The sequence below is a fragment of the Eutrigla gurnardus genome (genome assembly GCF_963514095.1).
Source record: "Eutrigla gurnardus genome assembly, chromosome: 5".
Taxonomy (NCBI): Eukaryota; Metazoa; Chordata; class Actinopteri; order Perciformes; family Triglidae; genus Eutrigla; species Eutrigla gurnardus.
This window is the reverse complement of record NC_139919.1, coordinates 10,386,096-10,399,009: the sequence shown is the minus strand read 5'-3', so window position 1 is coordinate 10,399,009 and position 12,914 is coordinate 10,386,096. Positions and strand designations below refer to the sequence as shown.

The following is a 12,914-nucleotide window of genomic DNA, read 5'->3' as shown; positions in this document are numbered from 1 at the left end:
CGTCAGCTGCAGTGTGACTGTAGTCAAACATACGAACACACACACACACTCATTGTTGAGATGGGTAAAATCGCAGACGTCTTCCGAGCGTGCATATTAAGTAAAGCATGGTTGTAACTGGCTTTTTATTCTGATTGCAGAAAAGCGAGCCTGCCTCTGTCTAACTCTCAACCACAAGTCCACAGGGTGAGTTTCTCTATGTAAAGCACCTGCTGTGATTCATCAAACAGTAGCTTAGAAAAAGTGCTCCATTTTGTTATGCAGCATCTCGCCTGCAGCAGCAGCACGACTGGATGCTAAGAAATGCGGCCGCATCCTCATGTGAATGTCTTTAGTCGCTGCCCTCCGACTGAACTATCACGTGTTCACGATGCTACACGGTGCAATCAGTTCCTAATTTACTCTTCATGAGCAGATATTTCGTAAGCTGGAAACAGTTACAATTAAACTTTGTAATTACAACCAAAAACGAATTAAAAGTGCATTAGTGATTATTATTAATGAAAAACCTCCACTTCTAATGTTACTTATAATTAAAATGGTGTGGAGACAATTCTCAGACATCTTACTTTTCTTCTTCATTTTGCATAAAAAAGAAGCTGCAGTGTCCTCTGTAGAGCAGGCAGGTGTAAGGTAGATGCCTCCTGGGAAATCCTGCAATGAGAAACATACAGTATGCCATCATTTTAATGGAAAGTTAGACCTGAGCCGTATGGAAACTGCCAGAATAGCAAATAGCCGACTTAGGGAAGAAGTTACGTGTGATCTATTTATCTGCTAGGTTGTAATCTACATTCTGGTAAATAGTGCCAAAGTTGAAGATATTAACTTAAATGTGAGCTTATATCTCTCCAGATACATATGTTTAAGCAGAATGTGAATTATTACTGTATTGATCCTGGTCCCAGTTTTTATAGCCACTTCAATGCATAACTATAAAATGTGTCTGGGCTCTTTTTCCAGGTAGAGTTTCCCACTCAGGAGTCTGATATGAATTCCAAATGGATTAAATGGGAGCATCTGTTCCACATTGCTGAGGAAATGCATTCAACATCAGGCAATCGTTTATTTAGTAGTGAGCAGGAGAGCGTTAAGAGCACAGGATTGTTTCTGCTGCAAGCGGCTGTAAACATGCAAACTACTGCATTGATCACCTTTGCTGTAATTTGAAAGAAATCTGCACTAATTGGTTTGATCCTAGTTGGGTATTTGTGTCTTTGTCTCAATTATATAATCAAGTGCTTCCCAACAGGGCTGAGTCCATAATTCATATGTTTTCACTTCCAAGAATGGAGTGTTTGGCCTGGGGAGTTGTTGTTTACAGGAAGCTAAGTTAAGACCGCTGACTGACACGTAGCACAATACTAATGAACATGTTAACGTTCAGCAAACCAAAGTTGGGGAGAAATATCTCGACAAGACCGGATTGTGAATCTCAAAACAGTCATAAGGGAGTAGAAAATACGAACATAAATCCATGTTTTAGAGCATTGTTTTCAAATAAAATCTCATCAGACCGTCTAATATTTTTTTTAAATTGTAACAAGATAAACTAGGCCCAAATTCAGCAGTTTCATTCCAAGATCCCTAATGAATTGGGACCTCTGGCTGCCTCCCTGCCAGAATGAGTGCCCTGGCTGCCCCTATGTTAGCGAATTAACCTCCCCACCCATCCAGCCTCAGACCCTGGAAGCTCTCCAGCTCCAAGCAGTCACAAAGCTGTGTTTTTCCAGTACAAACCGCTGGCGTCGGTCCATCTTCTAAATGAATATGTCTTCTGAAGCGCTCACCAAAAAAAGAGGGAGTTTTGTGGTGTTTTTTTATATATATATATATTTTACTCTCCTGTTCTCCGTGGAGGGTAAGTAATATCCCGCCTGAAGCCAATCCACTCGGCACCGCTCCTGCCTTTCATGGCAAATGGAGAAACAGAAACAGACAGCCAGGAATACAATGCAGGAAAAGAATAGGGGAGAGGACAGCGGAGTACATATGGCTGTGGTGATAAGAAATGAGAAGTGCCGAGAAATAGCAGTAGCATTCTCGGGGAGATGCATCATTCAAATTCAGCAGACGTCAGCTGGAACGGTGCAGTTTCTTTGTGCGTTTCTTTTTCATGTTAGGGACTAGAAAGAAGCTTTTACTGGGAGCCTTTTAAAGCTGTTATTGGATTCCTTTTGACTTGGATGTTAAAAATACAACAATTCTAACATGACACAGCACTCTTTAATTTCTCTCTTCCTCTCTCTCTATGGTCTCTTTACCACCAGAGAGTCCCAGTTCAGCACCAAGACTTTTGAGCAGACGCTCAGCGTGGATCTGTGTGGAACAGCAGGTAAACACATCGCATTTTGGATGTACATAGATGTCAACAGGTTAAATCTCTGAATATATAGATATGAGGCGCAGGCATAGTGGGACCAAATCTTCAAAAGGAATAAACATGGGAGTGAAATGAGAAGATCAATACCACTCTTATATGTGCATGGTATATATGGAGCTGGAGCCAACAGCCTGTTAGCTTAGCTTAACAGAAAGTCTGAGAACGGGAGGAAGCATGGCTCCATCCAGAAGTGACAAAATGTGCCTTCCAGCACCTCAAAGCTCAATAATGAACTCATTAGTTTGGTCCATTGGTTACAGGGGGGTTTATGTGCTGGCAGAGAGGCGTTTATATCGTGCTCATGTGGGTATCTCTTCCTCCCCCCTCAGGTCTCACCCCTCCCACCACCCCGCCTCACAAACCAGTGGAGGATGAGCTCTTCAAACCGGCCGAGGGAGGAAAGGGAGGTGAAGGAGCAGGTGGCGGCAGCGTTGGCGACGGTGGAGGAGGTGGCGGTGAGTCCGTTCACCCGGCTTCAGCCACCAACACCGGCGCCGCCGCCAAGGGCTCGTCCTGGCTGAGCCGCGGCCACCACCAGCGGAAGCTTCCAGAGCAGACGGAGCTGTATGCCCAGCTGCGGCGCATGGGCCAGGCCGGTGACAGCGACACCTACCGCACCTTCGGCGACCACGATTACTGTGCACTGAGCCTCGGGGAGAGCCGCAAGCGCAGTGCCGCCATGCTCGGCGCCATTTTGCAGGCGCAAGGAGGGAGCGACGCATTGGGCGCCCAAGCACCCAAAGAAGCAGACCATCAGGTACCGGATGGAAACGGCAAGGGGGGCGGGGAAAGGCTGGTGGTATCGGGAATCGCAGAACTGCTCGAGCAGCAGACGACGGTGGTGATCTCATCATCGCCCCCGTCACGCTGCCAGTCGGCGGCCGCCACGCCACCGGTGTCGGAGGAGGAGGCGGAGCGCTCGTCTGCGTCTCGCTCCCCCTCGCCCATCCTCCACCTGTGTCCCGACTCGCCCGCCAGCAAGACGGACTCCAGGTGAGACACGGAGACAGTGAGTGGGGGAAGAGGGGAAAGGACAGGTGTGAAGATACGGGTCAAGGTGATGAGATGAACAGTGAAATGTAGAAGGAAGTAACAGGTGGAGACGAGCAAGAATGTGGCAGAGGGAAGGAGACAGCATGGTTTAGGGTCGGAAAGAGAACGCACTCGTACACACATGATTTTCAATGTCAATGCATTTCAAAGTCATAGTGTATGTTTACAGAAATACAGAATGAAAGGAATCCTTCTATAAACATCTCAAGCAAGGAATGTCAAACTTAGAGTAAGGTCAGGGTTCTTTTCTTGTAAGATAACGTCTTACTTGATGTATAAAAGAATGAGGTCAGTGGTCGTATCACTTCAGTACATGGAAGACACTGGCAGAGGAAGAGGGTGGGGATGTAAGAGATAATAAGGAACAGAGAGCTGCAGTCAGGGAGAGCGTCTCCCTTTTTGCCGCAGTTCACCTGTTTCCTCATGTCAGGCATTTCAGTTTCACCTTGTGTCCATCCTTACCTCACTCTCCCTCCTCTCTCTCCTCCTCGTCCTCTTTTAGTGAGAACTCGGATATCTGTCCTGACGACACGCAGAGGAACAAAGCCAAGTCTGACGAGGTACAGAGAACATTCACACTCAACAGTCTTCTGCACAATAATGCTGCATGAATGAAACTTTTAAATCAAAAGCAAACTCCATCTCAACGGCCCTGACCTCTAAAGGTCAAATGGCTCCTGGCAAGGAAACATCCACATTTTAGTACACGAGTCCCACCTTGTAAACGCATGTATGCAAACTGCATCCATGTAATGGGTCTTCACATGCGTTCGGCAGCTGTAGGACGGATGCATGCACAGGGGCGGTGAATGGTGCGCCTCAGAATGCCGCCGTACACTCGCCGCTCCTGCTTCAGTTCCCACGTCTATCTGTATTGTCCTTTGTCCTGACTGTTGCCATGGTTTCCCTGTTGCCAGGACAACTGCCAGGTGTTTTACATCCACAACCTGCCAACCAGCGTGACCCAGAACATGCTGAGGAAACGTTTCCAGGTTTTCGGCCAACCTGAGGACTGCAAAGTCATCATCTGCAACGAGTAAGTGACTGGATTGCTGGATCTGACAGAGGAGATGTAGGAACTTCTATAAAGATGTAGAAAACGGTTTTCTGACTGTCTTTATAATAAGATGCAAGTAATGTATTCAAATCATGTTGCAATGCCAATTCATACTAGCTTGAGATGTTAGCACTTGAAAAATTGGAGTTAGTGGAGTTGAAATGTGGTCGTCGCAATTCATCTGAATTAATCTGGCGACCTGTTGTAAATGTGTTGTTAGGTAATAAATGCCACTTAAGTTAATGAGGATAATTGTTGAGGATTTTAAATGTTTAAATCCACTTAGTATCTACTAGTCCCAGTGGTACTTTTGCAAATTAATCTTTTTTTTTTTCAACTTTTTTTTTTAACCAGTGTATGCCTCAGCGGCTCCTGTATTTGCATTAATTTGCAAACATTTTATGGAACTATTTTCATTTTTGTGTCTAAAAAGTTGGGACACTTAACCCTTATAATGAAACATAGATATCCATCGAATGCTGACCTAGCACTTACAGCAGTCCCGGGTTTCTCGTGTCTGTATAGTTTACTCTAGCTGCTTTGTTTCCATATATAGCATAAAAAGAAAATACGCAACGTTAGGAATACTGCCCTTGACCGAGGCACTGAAGTCAGAGCTGAAGTTTGAGTCTTCTGGGCTTTGCACTGTTGCAGGTCACTGCTCCTAAATAGAGAGCATTGTTCAATACAGAGGACACATTTCCCCATGGGGATTCATTAAATGTGACTTTATGACTTAAAAATCATTTTTTGAGCAGTGTACACATCAGGCATCAGTGAAGGTCAGACCAGATCAGTAACAAAGGAGATGCTTTGGGTTTCATTTCCTCTACAGTTTCTGAATTTCACCACTTCAATCAAATCATTCTTTCAATCTATACATTGAGTGCACATTGAATGAAAGGGTGAATAAGATTGATTCAGCATTCTCCATCTCTGCTGAGGCCAGTATGTTCCTTCTTCTCATCCTCTCAAAAGTCATTATCTTAATGCACGTGTCTGTCTCTCTACCTGTCTGCTAGAAGGGAGCGCTGTGGGGTGATAAAGATCCGCCAGACAGGAGTCCAAAAGCACTGGAGAGAACGGGAGACTGTCTTCCAGAATGGGCCTGCGGGCTTAAGGAGGCTGACAAGGAAACGCTACATAGATCTTGGTAATGAACACACACACACACACACACACACACACACACACACACACACACAAACCGTTTTGCAGTAGCTATTAGTATGTCTGTAACAAAATACAGTCAAGTAGTTTGCAATTGGTCAATGGTGCATATTTCTGTGTAAAGATGTGTGCCATGGTCATGCTTGTTACTGATGGCACACACATTCACAAAATAGCTTTGTTTCCTAAAAGGTGCAACAACTTGGATCCGGGTTGCCAATGCAACACATACAGTAAAGCTCCCATTGTTACAGACGACCCGTCGGCCAGGTTCCCTCTCAATCCGTGTCTTGCGCTCTCATTGGCTGCAGCTCCCAAACAAGTCGCGATATTTAGCACACTCAACATCTGCAATGTGACAGCAGTGCATCTTTGAACAGTTCACACAATTTGCCAATGTTCTGGGGCTTCTTGTTTGGCGACTCCAAAAAACGGTAGACGAGTAGGAAATCAGGCCTGAATTATACTTGAGAAAGATTGAGACAGAAGCTCTTCACAAGTACCAAACTTAGCGTGTGACGAGACATGGGACGAAATGATAATGGCATGTCAAATTGAATCCTGGCCAAATTAAATGCAATTCACGATTTTTACTTCTCGATCATGATAGCAACCTAGAGAGATTTTTAAAGTCATTCATCCCGATAATAGAAATTCACAGTCAACTTATCCTGAGTGTTTTTTATCTTTATCCCTGATAGAATCCTATACGTTCCATCCCTCACAATGCCCTTGTTGTTCTGTCTTGTAGATGAGGCAGGCCCAGGCCCCGTCAAGAGCAAGTACGATGCACTGGACTTTGACACTCTGCTGAAGGAGGCCCAGAAGTCCCTGCACCGCTGACAGCGCGGCATCCCTGACTGGCCAGCCTTAGTAAACTGCAGCAACACCCCTCCGACTACAAGGCTCTGCCCTCAGACAGGCCTCTTAGTACCTCCATGCAAGGCAACCTCGCAAGATGTTTACATTTTTACCATTGGAATAAAGTAATGATAAGGACCTCGTTGTTTTTTAAGTTTCTTTCACCGGAGGATGCTGCTTAAAAACGTGGAAGCCACTGGTTGTCCGGAGGAGTTCAGAAACAATGGAGGAAATGGGACTTCTAACTGCAATGGTACGAGTAACAACTACAAACAATAATGATAGTTTTCTGCTGAACAACAATAACAAAGCCGTCTGTGTTGGTGACATCATCGCCCGCCCTTGGAAGAGCGGGCATGAGAGACCTCTGTAGCAAATCCTTGCTATCCCTGCGTTGCGTTGGTCGTCGTGGTGTGTGTTTCTGCGTGTGCGTGTTCTTTGTTCCATTTGTTTTGTAAAAAAAAAAAAAAAAAACTATTTCCGGTTGTGGCCGGTGAACCTGCAAGCTGTGTTCGCCGTGAAGTTGTGCGGTTGTATAACCAGAACAAAACAAAAAAATAACCCTGCTTTCTTATAGCGAAAAACTGTGGATGTTATCAATTTTAAAATCTATTGTGTGTGTGTGTGTGTGTGTGTGTGTGTTATGGACAAAGAATATATAAAAAAAAAAATAACGTAATCATTTGATGACTGATAAAGTTTACAAACCTAAAAATGAAGAAGAAAAAAATCATGTTTTTTTCTTTTTTGTAATTGTAGTGCTTCCTTGATTTGATCTATGCACTGTAAGGAGGTAAATATCTCCGCTGTCCTCCACTTTCCCCCTTTTGACTCAAATCTCTAACTCTGCCATGCTGACTATTAAGGCTTCTGCTACTGGCTGCTGTGGGCTCTGTTTGGTAGGCGTTGTGTACATTAAGACCCCGACTAGGTCCTGGGAAAAATGTAACCTCAAAAGTGTTTCCAACCCTAACAAACTACTATGCCCATTGAGTTCTGCTATTTCTCAAAGTTCCTTTTATGTGACTACATGTTATAATTAACTTGTGTGACTTAATTTCAAAAGAAATATACTGCCTAGGCCTGAAATTTTAAATGACATTAGGGTTGTTTTTTGACAGAAATTGGGGCATAATCTGCTCGTTCCCTCACATTTTTACGTACTTCTTTGGTTGATTCCGGTTACATTTTTTCCACGCGTAGAGGGGTCCTGATGTATCCTTTATAGGGTCCTACAGAACATGTGTCCAATAATGGCTGCAGCCTATCGACACCCACTGAATGCCACAGCCAATGCAACACCTACTGTTTACATTTGGACTGCAGCAAGCAGTACTAAAATGGGGAAATAAAGATGATAGCCATAGGCGTGCTTTTGTTCATTGCTGAACTCAACACATCCACACTTTGTTCTGATCATCCCAGACTAATCTTCTTCCACATTAAGTCCACCAGTCATTACATGGCAAAGTACTGCACATGGAATCGGAATATTTCAATTGTTTAGGAATCCTGGTGACGTGAGTGTTTCACATTGGGTTAGCCTGACATTGGGTTTCAAGTACAAATGGGAACATGACCAATTTGCTTCCCATAATCCACCCATTGCCAGAAGTAGACAAATCTGTTGGTTCAGATGGAATGTATTCAAGAATCTGAATGTAATCCTTGCTTTTTTCCCCATTTCTGCTTGCCCAAAGATTGTGGAATTTTCTTTGGTGCTTTAAAAAGGGTAGAGCTGCTTAGTTGAGTTGACTGCATGTGGCAAGTTCTGGCTTGGAGCGTCCAGGTAGCGCCTAATTTACATTCCCGACACAGCCAGTAGCACCCGCCCTGAAAAGGGAGAGAGAGAGAGAGCCTCCAGACCTGCCAGTACGGTGGCACCAGACCTACGCAGCCAGGGAATGAGCGAGGGGTGGGCTTGAAAGTAACGATCGGAACAATCGGCCGAAAAAAGGTGCTTTCTCGTCCGGTAGGTCCTATATCAGCTGAGCATCTCTACCTCACAGCCATCCCTGTTCACCCTGTGTTTTTATTTCCACCTTCCACTGGATGCTCTCCCACAACTTCTTTTACAAGTCACACCCTTTTTTTTGTTGTCCGTGAGGGTTTCCCCAACTGATGGGTGGTTATGGGTAGTTTGGGGGTTTGTGTTAGATTCTTTTGATAATATGACTCCTCCTACCACTGAGCCCCCTTGTGAGGGGGAATTATCTCTCTATTTCTCTAACTCTACTTCGCTTGCCTCAACGTTGTTTTAGCGTGTCCGTTCCTTGGCGTCTCGACCGTGTGTCCTTGTGAAACTGAGTGTTTTGTCTCGTCTCGTGTTTGAGTTGGACACTGCTGACGCTTGCAGGTCGGCGAGGAGGGGCCGGGAGGGGTGGAACAGTGTCTTGGTGGTGGCTAGGTCCTTGAGTGTATTCGGAGGGAAGGTTCCCCTTATTTGCTTGTTCCCTTCAGGGACATGCCATTCCTCCCGTATTCCCTCTTCCTCCTCTCCTGGCCCAGGAATTTCAATAAAACGCAGCCTGACTCTTTCTCTAACTTAAACTATCGCTTTCCGTCGCACATGGGTTTAAGGCCCCATTTCCAGGTCTTTCCCAAACCCTGGTAGACTTTAAAAGATAGTCCCTCTTTCCCCGTCCTCTTCCTTGTCCTTTATCTATTCAACTCCTTGGCAACACACAAAAAATTGAATGTTTACATCACTCGATTCTCCTTTGACTTTATTAGGAACGCACACTTAGTACAAAGGCGCCTTATTCAGTGTTTTAAAAGAAGAAGAAAAAATAACAGCGAGTGAAGTGGTCGAGTGTTACTTCTCCAGGCTCACTGATGTCCAAAACTAACAAAAACAATTTAGTGCTATACATACTGATTGAGAAACAAGGTGTCAACTATTAAAAAAGAAAAAAAAATGTAATGACTAATCGCAACAAAGAACTGAATGAGTATTTAGTATGTATACTACTAAAAAGTGAGAGAATGTGCTGGTTTACATATTAAAAAAAGAAAATATAATATATGAATATAAAATGTACATAGCACTATGCCTCGTTGTAAACATAAAATGTATTGTGTGTTTGTTTTTTTGTTTTTTTAAAGTGGCGGGTCATATTGATTGCTAATCAGACAGGCAATGGTCAGGCCGGTTTATTTCCAATGGGTTCATGTTTGTTCAGTACAGGGAAGAAATTAAGGGAAAAATGAAGGTGGAATGCCTTCACACAAAGTCCAACACTGTTGTAAAAGAGAGACAAAAAAGATACAAGTATCCCTTTAGACTATCACATTAGAAGGTTCCATTTCTTTGCCGTTTATGAAATGACTAAATATTTTTTAATAATTTTTCTGTTTTCTTAAAGCAATTTGAAATGCAATACATAATAATCTTATCTTTAAGACAGCCTTTCTGAAAAACTGAGGTTATGATGTACAGTGTGTGGTTGGGTTGTTTAACTACAACACGGGCAACTTTTTGAGCTGCAGATTCAATAGGCTACTGTACTGTATGTAGACTGCTGTTAAACACAAAAAAACAAAAAATCATAAAAACAAACTACAGGAAGAATGTGGTTAGTTGCGTCGTAAACACAACACGTATACAGAACGAATCATACCAATATAATCTTGCACAAATAACGTCCCAAGTAGTGAAATATCTTTATCACACTTTGTTCCTCTCATTGAAAAGAAGCCATTGTAACTAAGTTATAACCACCTTTTGATGGTGCACAGGTTTGTTCAGACTTACTTGTATTACAGTAACAGCCAATAACAATACATGTATGACTGGTAATGACATGTGCGAGGGAGGGAAAGGAGAAACAAAGTGAGTTGTGGCTGGTTTGACCCAGTTCAAGTTTCACACTAGTTGATACAGATGAGGTGAGACACTGTAGAAATCCCCAGTTTCACTGGTCTACTTCAGACCCAAAAGGAATCTTTGGATGAAATCAATTCCAAACAAATTGCAGTTGGTTTTTATGGGTGAGGTAATGGAGGTCTGCCTTTATGAGTGAGGTAATGGAGGTCTGCCTTTGTGAGATGTTTGCGGTCCTAAAGCAGGAAAGCTGCTAAGTAAAAGCATGGAGCATGATATGACAAATTATTGAATGCGCCATAGACTGATAAAGTAGTTTAACGTTGACGTAGTGAGAGAGAAAGGATGGAAGTCAAGGGTGTGAATAAGAGAAATAATATTCCTTCCAACTCATTGAAGGTTTTCTGATTTAGTTATTGATGAGCAACATGTTACCTATAAAAGGCTTTAGTTAGCAAAGCTTAATTGTTTGCTAACTTTTTCAAGAACTATTGTACATGGCAGTTTGTTATCTTTGTTGAAGAAAAGTGCAGCTTCTACTGATAATCCCAAAATCAGACCCATCTATTGGAGGAAAGAAAGTGTGTGGTGGGATTTCTACAGTGGCAGATGCCTCCGTTGTTCTTGTGGTGATTGATATTGAAACAACCCCATTTTTTCATCATGGCAAGCCTTAAAAATCAATTGGGGGGGTGTAAACTAAGCTACCACAAACTTTCATTACTACGGTTTCAACTCCTTTCCAATCCAATGTGGTTTATTATTAAATAATTACTGACGTAATTAAACTTTTTTCAATAGCCATATTATAATAAAAAGGTATATACATATATATGAATATATATATTTGTGTGTTTGTGTAGATATCTAGATTATTATATACTTTCTTATAGAAAACTTTGATGTTGACCATTCTCCTCAGTGTTTTGAGAACACGTTAACACATTTCAACATAATATTACTGTCGTCCGCTTGGTCTAGGTCCTAGGTCGATTGGACAACGAATCAAAAAAAAAAAAAAAAAAAAAAAAAAAACATCCTTCCAAAGGGAATTACCCTCGTCAGAATGCAATACCTTTCTTTCCATTCTTCATTTTAGAAAAAAATTAAAAATGGCAAGAAAACCACAAAACTTGATAGGCAAGTTGACCAAAAAATTTAACTCCAACAACAAAGAGCGTGGCTCATGACGGCTTGTGAAAAATGTGATGTTTTGGACAGCCGATTCAGTTTTATAGATGTCATGTTTCCAATGCCATGGCCCACTGAAAACACTTGTTTGTTTTTATGTAACTTTCTGTTTTACTTTTGGAAAACAATGCATTTGTCAGCTAGCTAAGCCATCAATTTAGACCCTACCAGGACAGCAGTGCTTGCAATATGGGCCTCAGATTACACTTCCATGTTTGATCTTTGAAATGGTCATATTTCAACATCAACAGTTACGATACACAGAAACTAATGGGTAACCTGTCAGACTTGATGGCAACAGTGATGTAAAAATAGGCACTTAGTAGGGACTGCAAACTGTCAAAATCTGCTAAATGTGAGTGGGTGGCTTTTTTTGGGTGGAAGAACATATTTTGACATAAAGGGCATACAATGTTTTTGTTGGGTTTTTTTCATTACTATTGATTTTATTGTCTATTTACATCTAATGACTATCAAATTCATATAAATGATTTTTCTTTTTTAATTAGTTTTTGGTAAAACAAAAAGGTAAATACTGCTAGTGAGATTTTATATTTTTACATATGTTGGTTTTATTTTGCATTTCTTTTTTTTTATTTATACGCCACTTAGTTTGGATGTCTTTAAATGGTGTTTTTTTCTGTTTTGTGTGATTTCATGTCTTGAGAATGTGGAGACAAAGGCATTTCAGTATTTTTGAATTGTTAAAATCTAGTTTCATAGAAGCGGAAGTATCTGATGTTATAAATTATATTTTAATTCATGTAAATAGTTTAAAACAGAAGACTATGGCTTCATTTTAAACTGAATACATTTCTCTTCAGAGATTGTTTACATTATGAAACTGTAGAGATGTGCTTCTCATATACTGTATAAAGTACATATATTCATTGATTTGCCTCCAAAAAATAAAAACCCTAATGAACAGCATTTTCTTCCAGGCATGTGGTGATTTTTGAACAAGGACAAAAAAAAAGCACAATAAAATATAATGATTTTGTTTTCGCTCATTGTTGACTATGGTTGACCGAGCATTTTGTTTAAAAACATCAATAACTGATTTTGCACCATTTCCCCATCAACATTTGTACCCGAGTTATCTGCATCAAGGTAGCTCATAGTCAAGGATAAGACTTGATTCTATATTTGACATGAACAGATACCATTAAAAGGCCAAAACAAATTATTCCACTCATTCCTTCTGAAGGTATAAATCTTTAAAAACATGTCTCACATTGGCAGCTCTGTTTTTCTATCAACAGCTGCAGGGGTCCGTTTCACAAAGCAGGTTTAGTGAAAACCTTGAGTTAGTTAACCCTGAGATGAAGGAAACTCTGGTTTTTCAGTTTCACAAAGCCAGTTCACATATATCTGAG

General features: G+C 41.8%; 1 protein-coding gene across 2 annotated transcripts in view; it reads left to right on the top strand.

The window, feature by feature from the left end:
• The window catches only part of ppargc1b (peroxisome proliferator-activated receptor gamma, coactivator 1 beta), a 91,275-nt gene extending 78,807 nt beyond the window's left edge, over positions 1 to 12,468 (top strand). The window contains exons 6-12 of one of the 2 annotated variants that reach the window (XM_084010373.1): positions 141 to 186; positions 2,271 to 2,335; positions 2,713 to 3,376; positions 3,939 to 3,996; positions 4,354 to 4,472; positions 5,519 to 5,646; positions 6,415 to 12,468. In XM_084010373.1, the coding sequence (XP_083866499.1) occupies positions 141 to 186; positions 2,271 to 2,335; positions 2,713 to 3,376; positions 3,939 to 3,996; positions 4,354 to 4,472; positions 5,519 to 5,646; positions 6,415 to 6,506 (1,172 nt within the window). In that variant the 3' untranslated portion in view covers positions 6,507 to 12,468. Of the gene's footprint in view, positions 1 to 140; positions 187 to 2,270; positions 2,336 to 2,712; positions 3,377 to 3,938; positions 3,997 to 4,353; positions 4,473 to 5,515; positions 5,647 to 6,414 lie in introns of both variants that reach the window. The other variant, XM_084010372.1, reaches the window with a different exon arrangement.
• Positions 12,469 to 12,914: the final 446 nt, after the last annotated feature.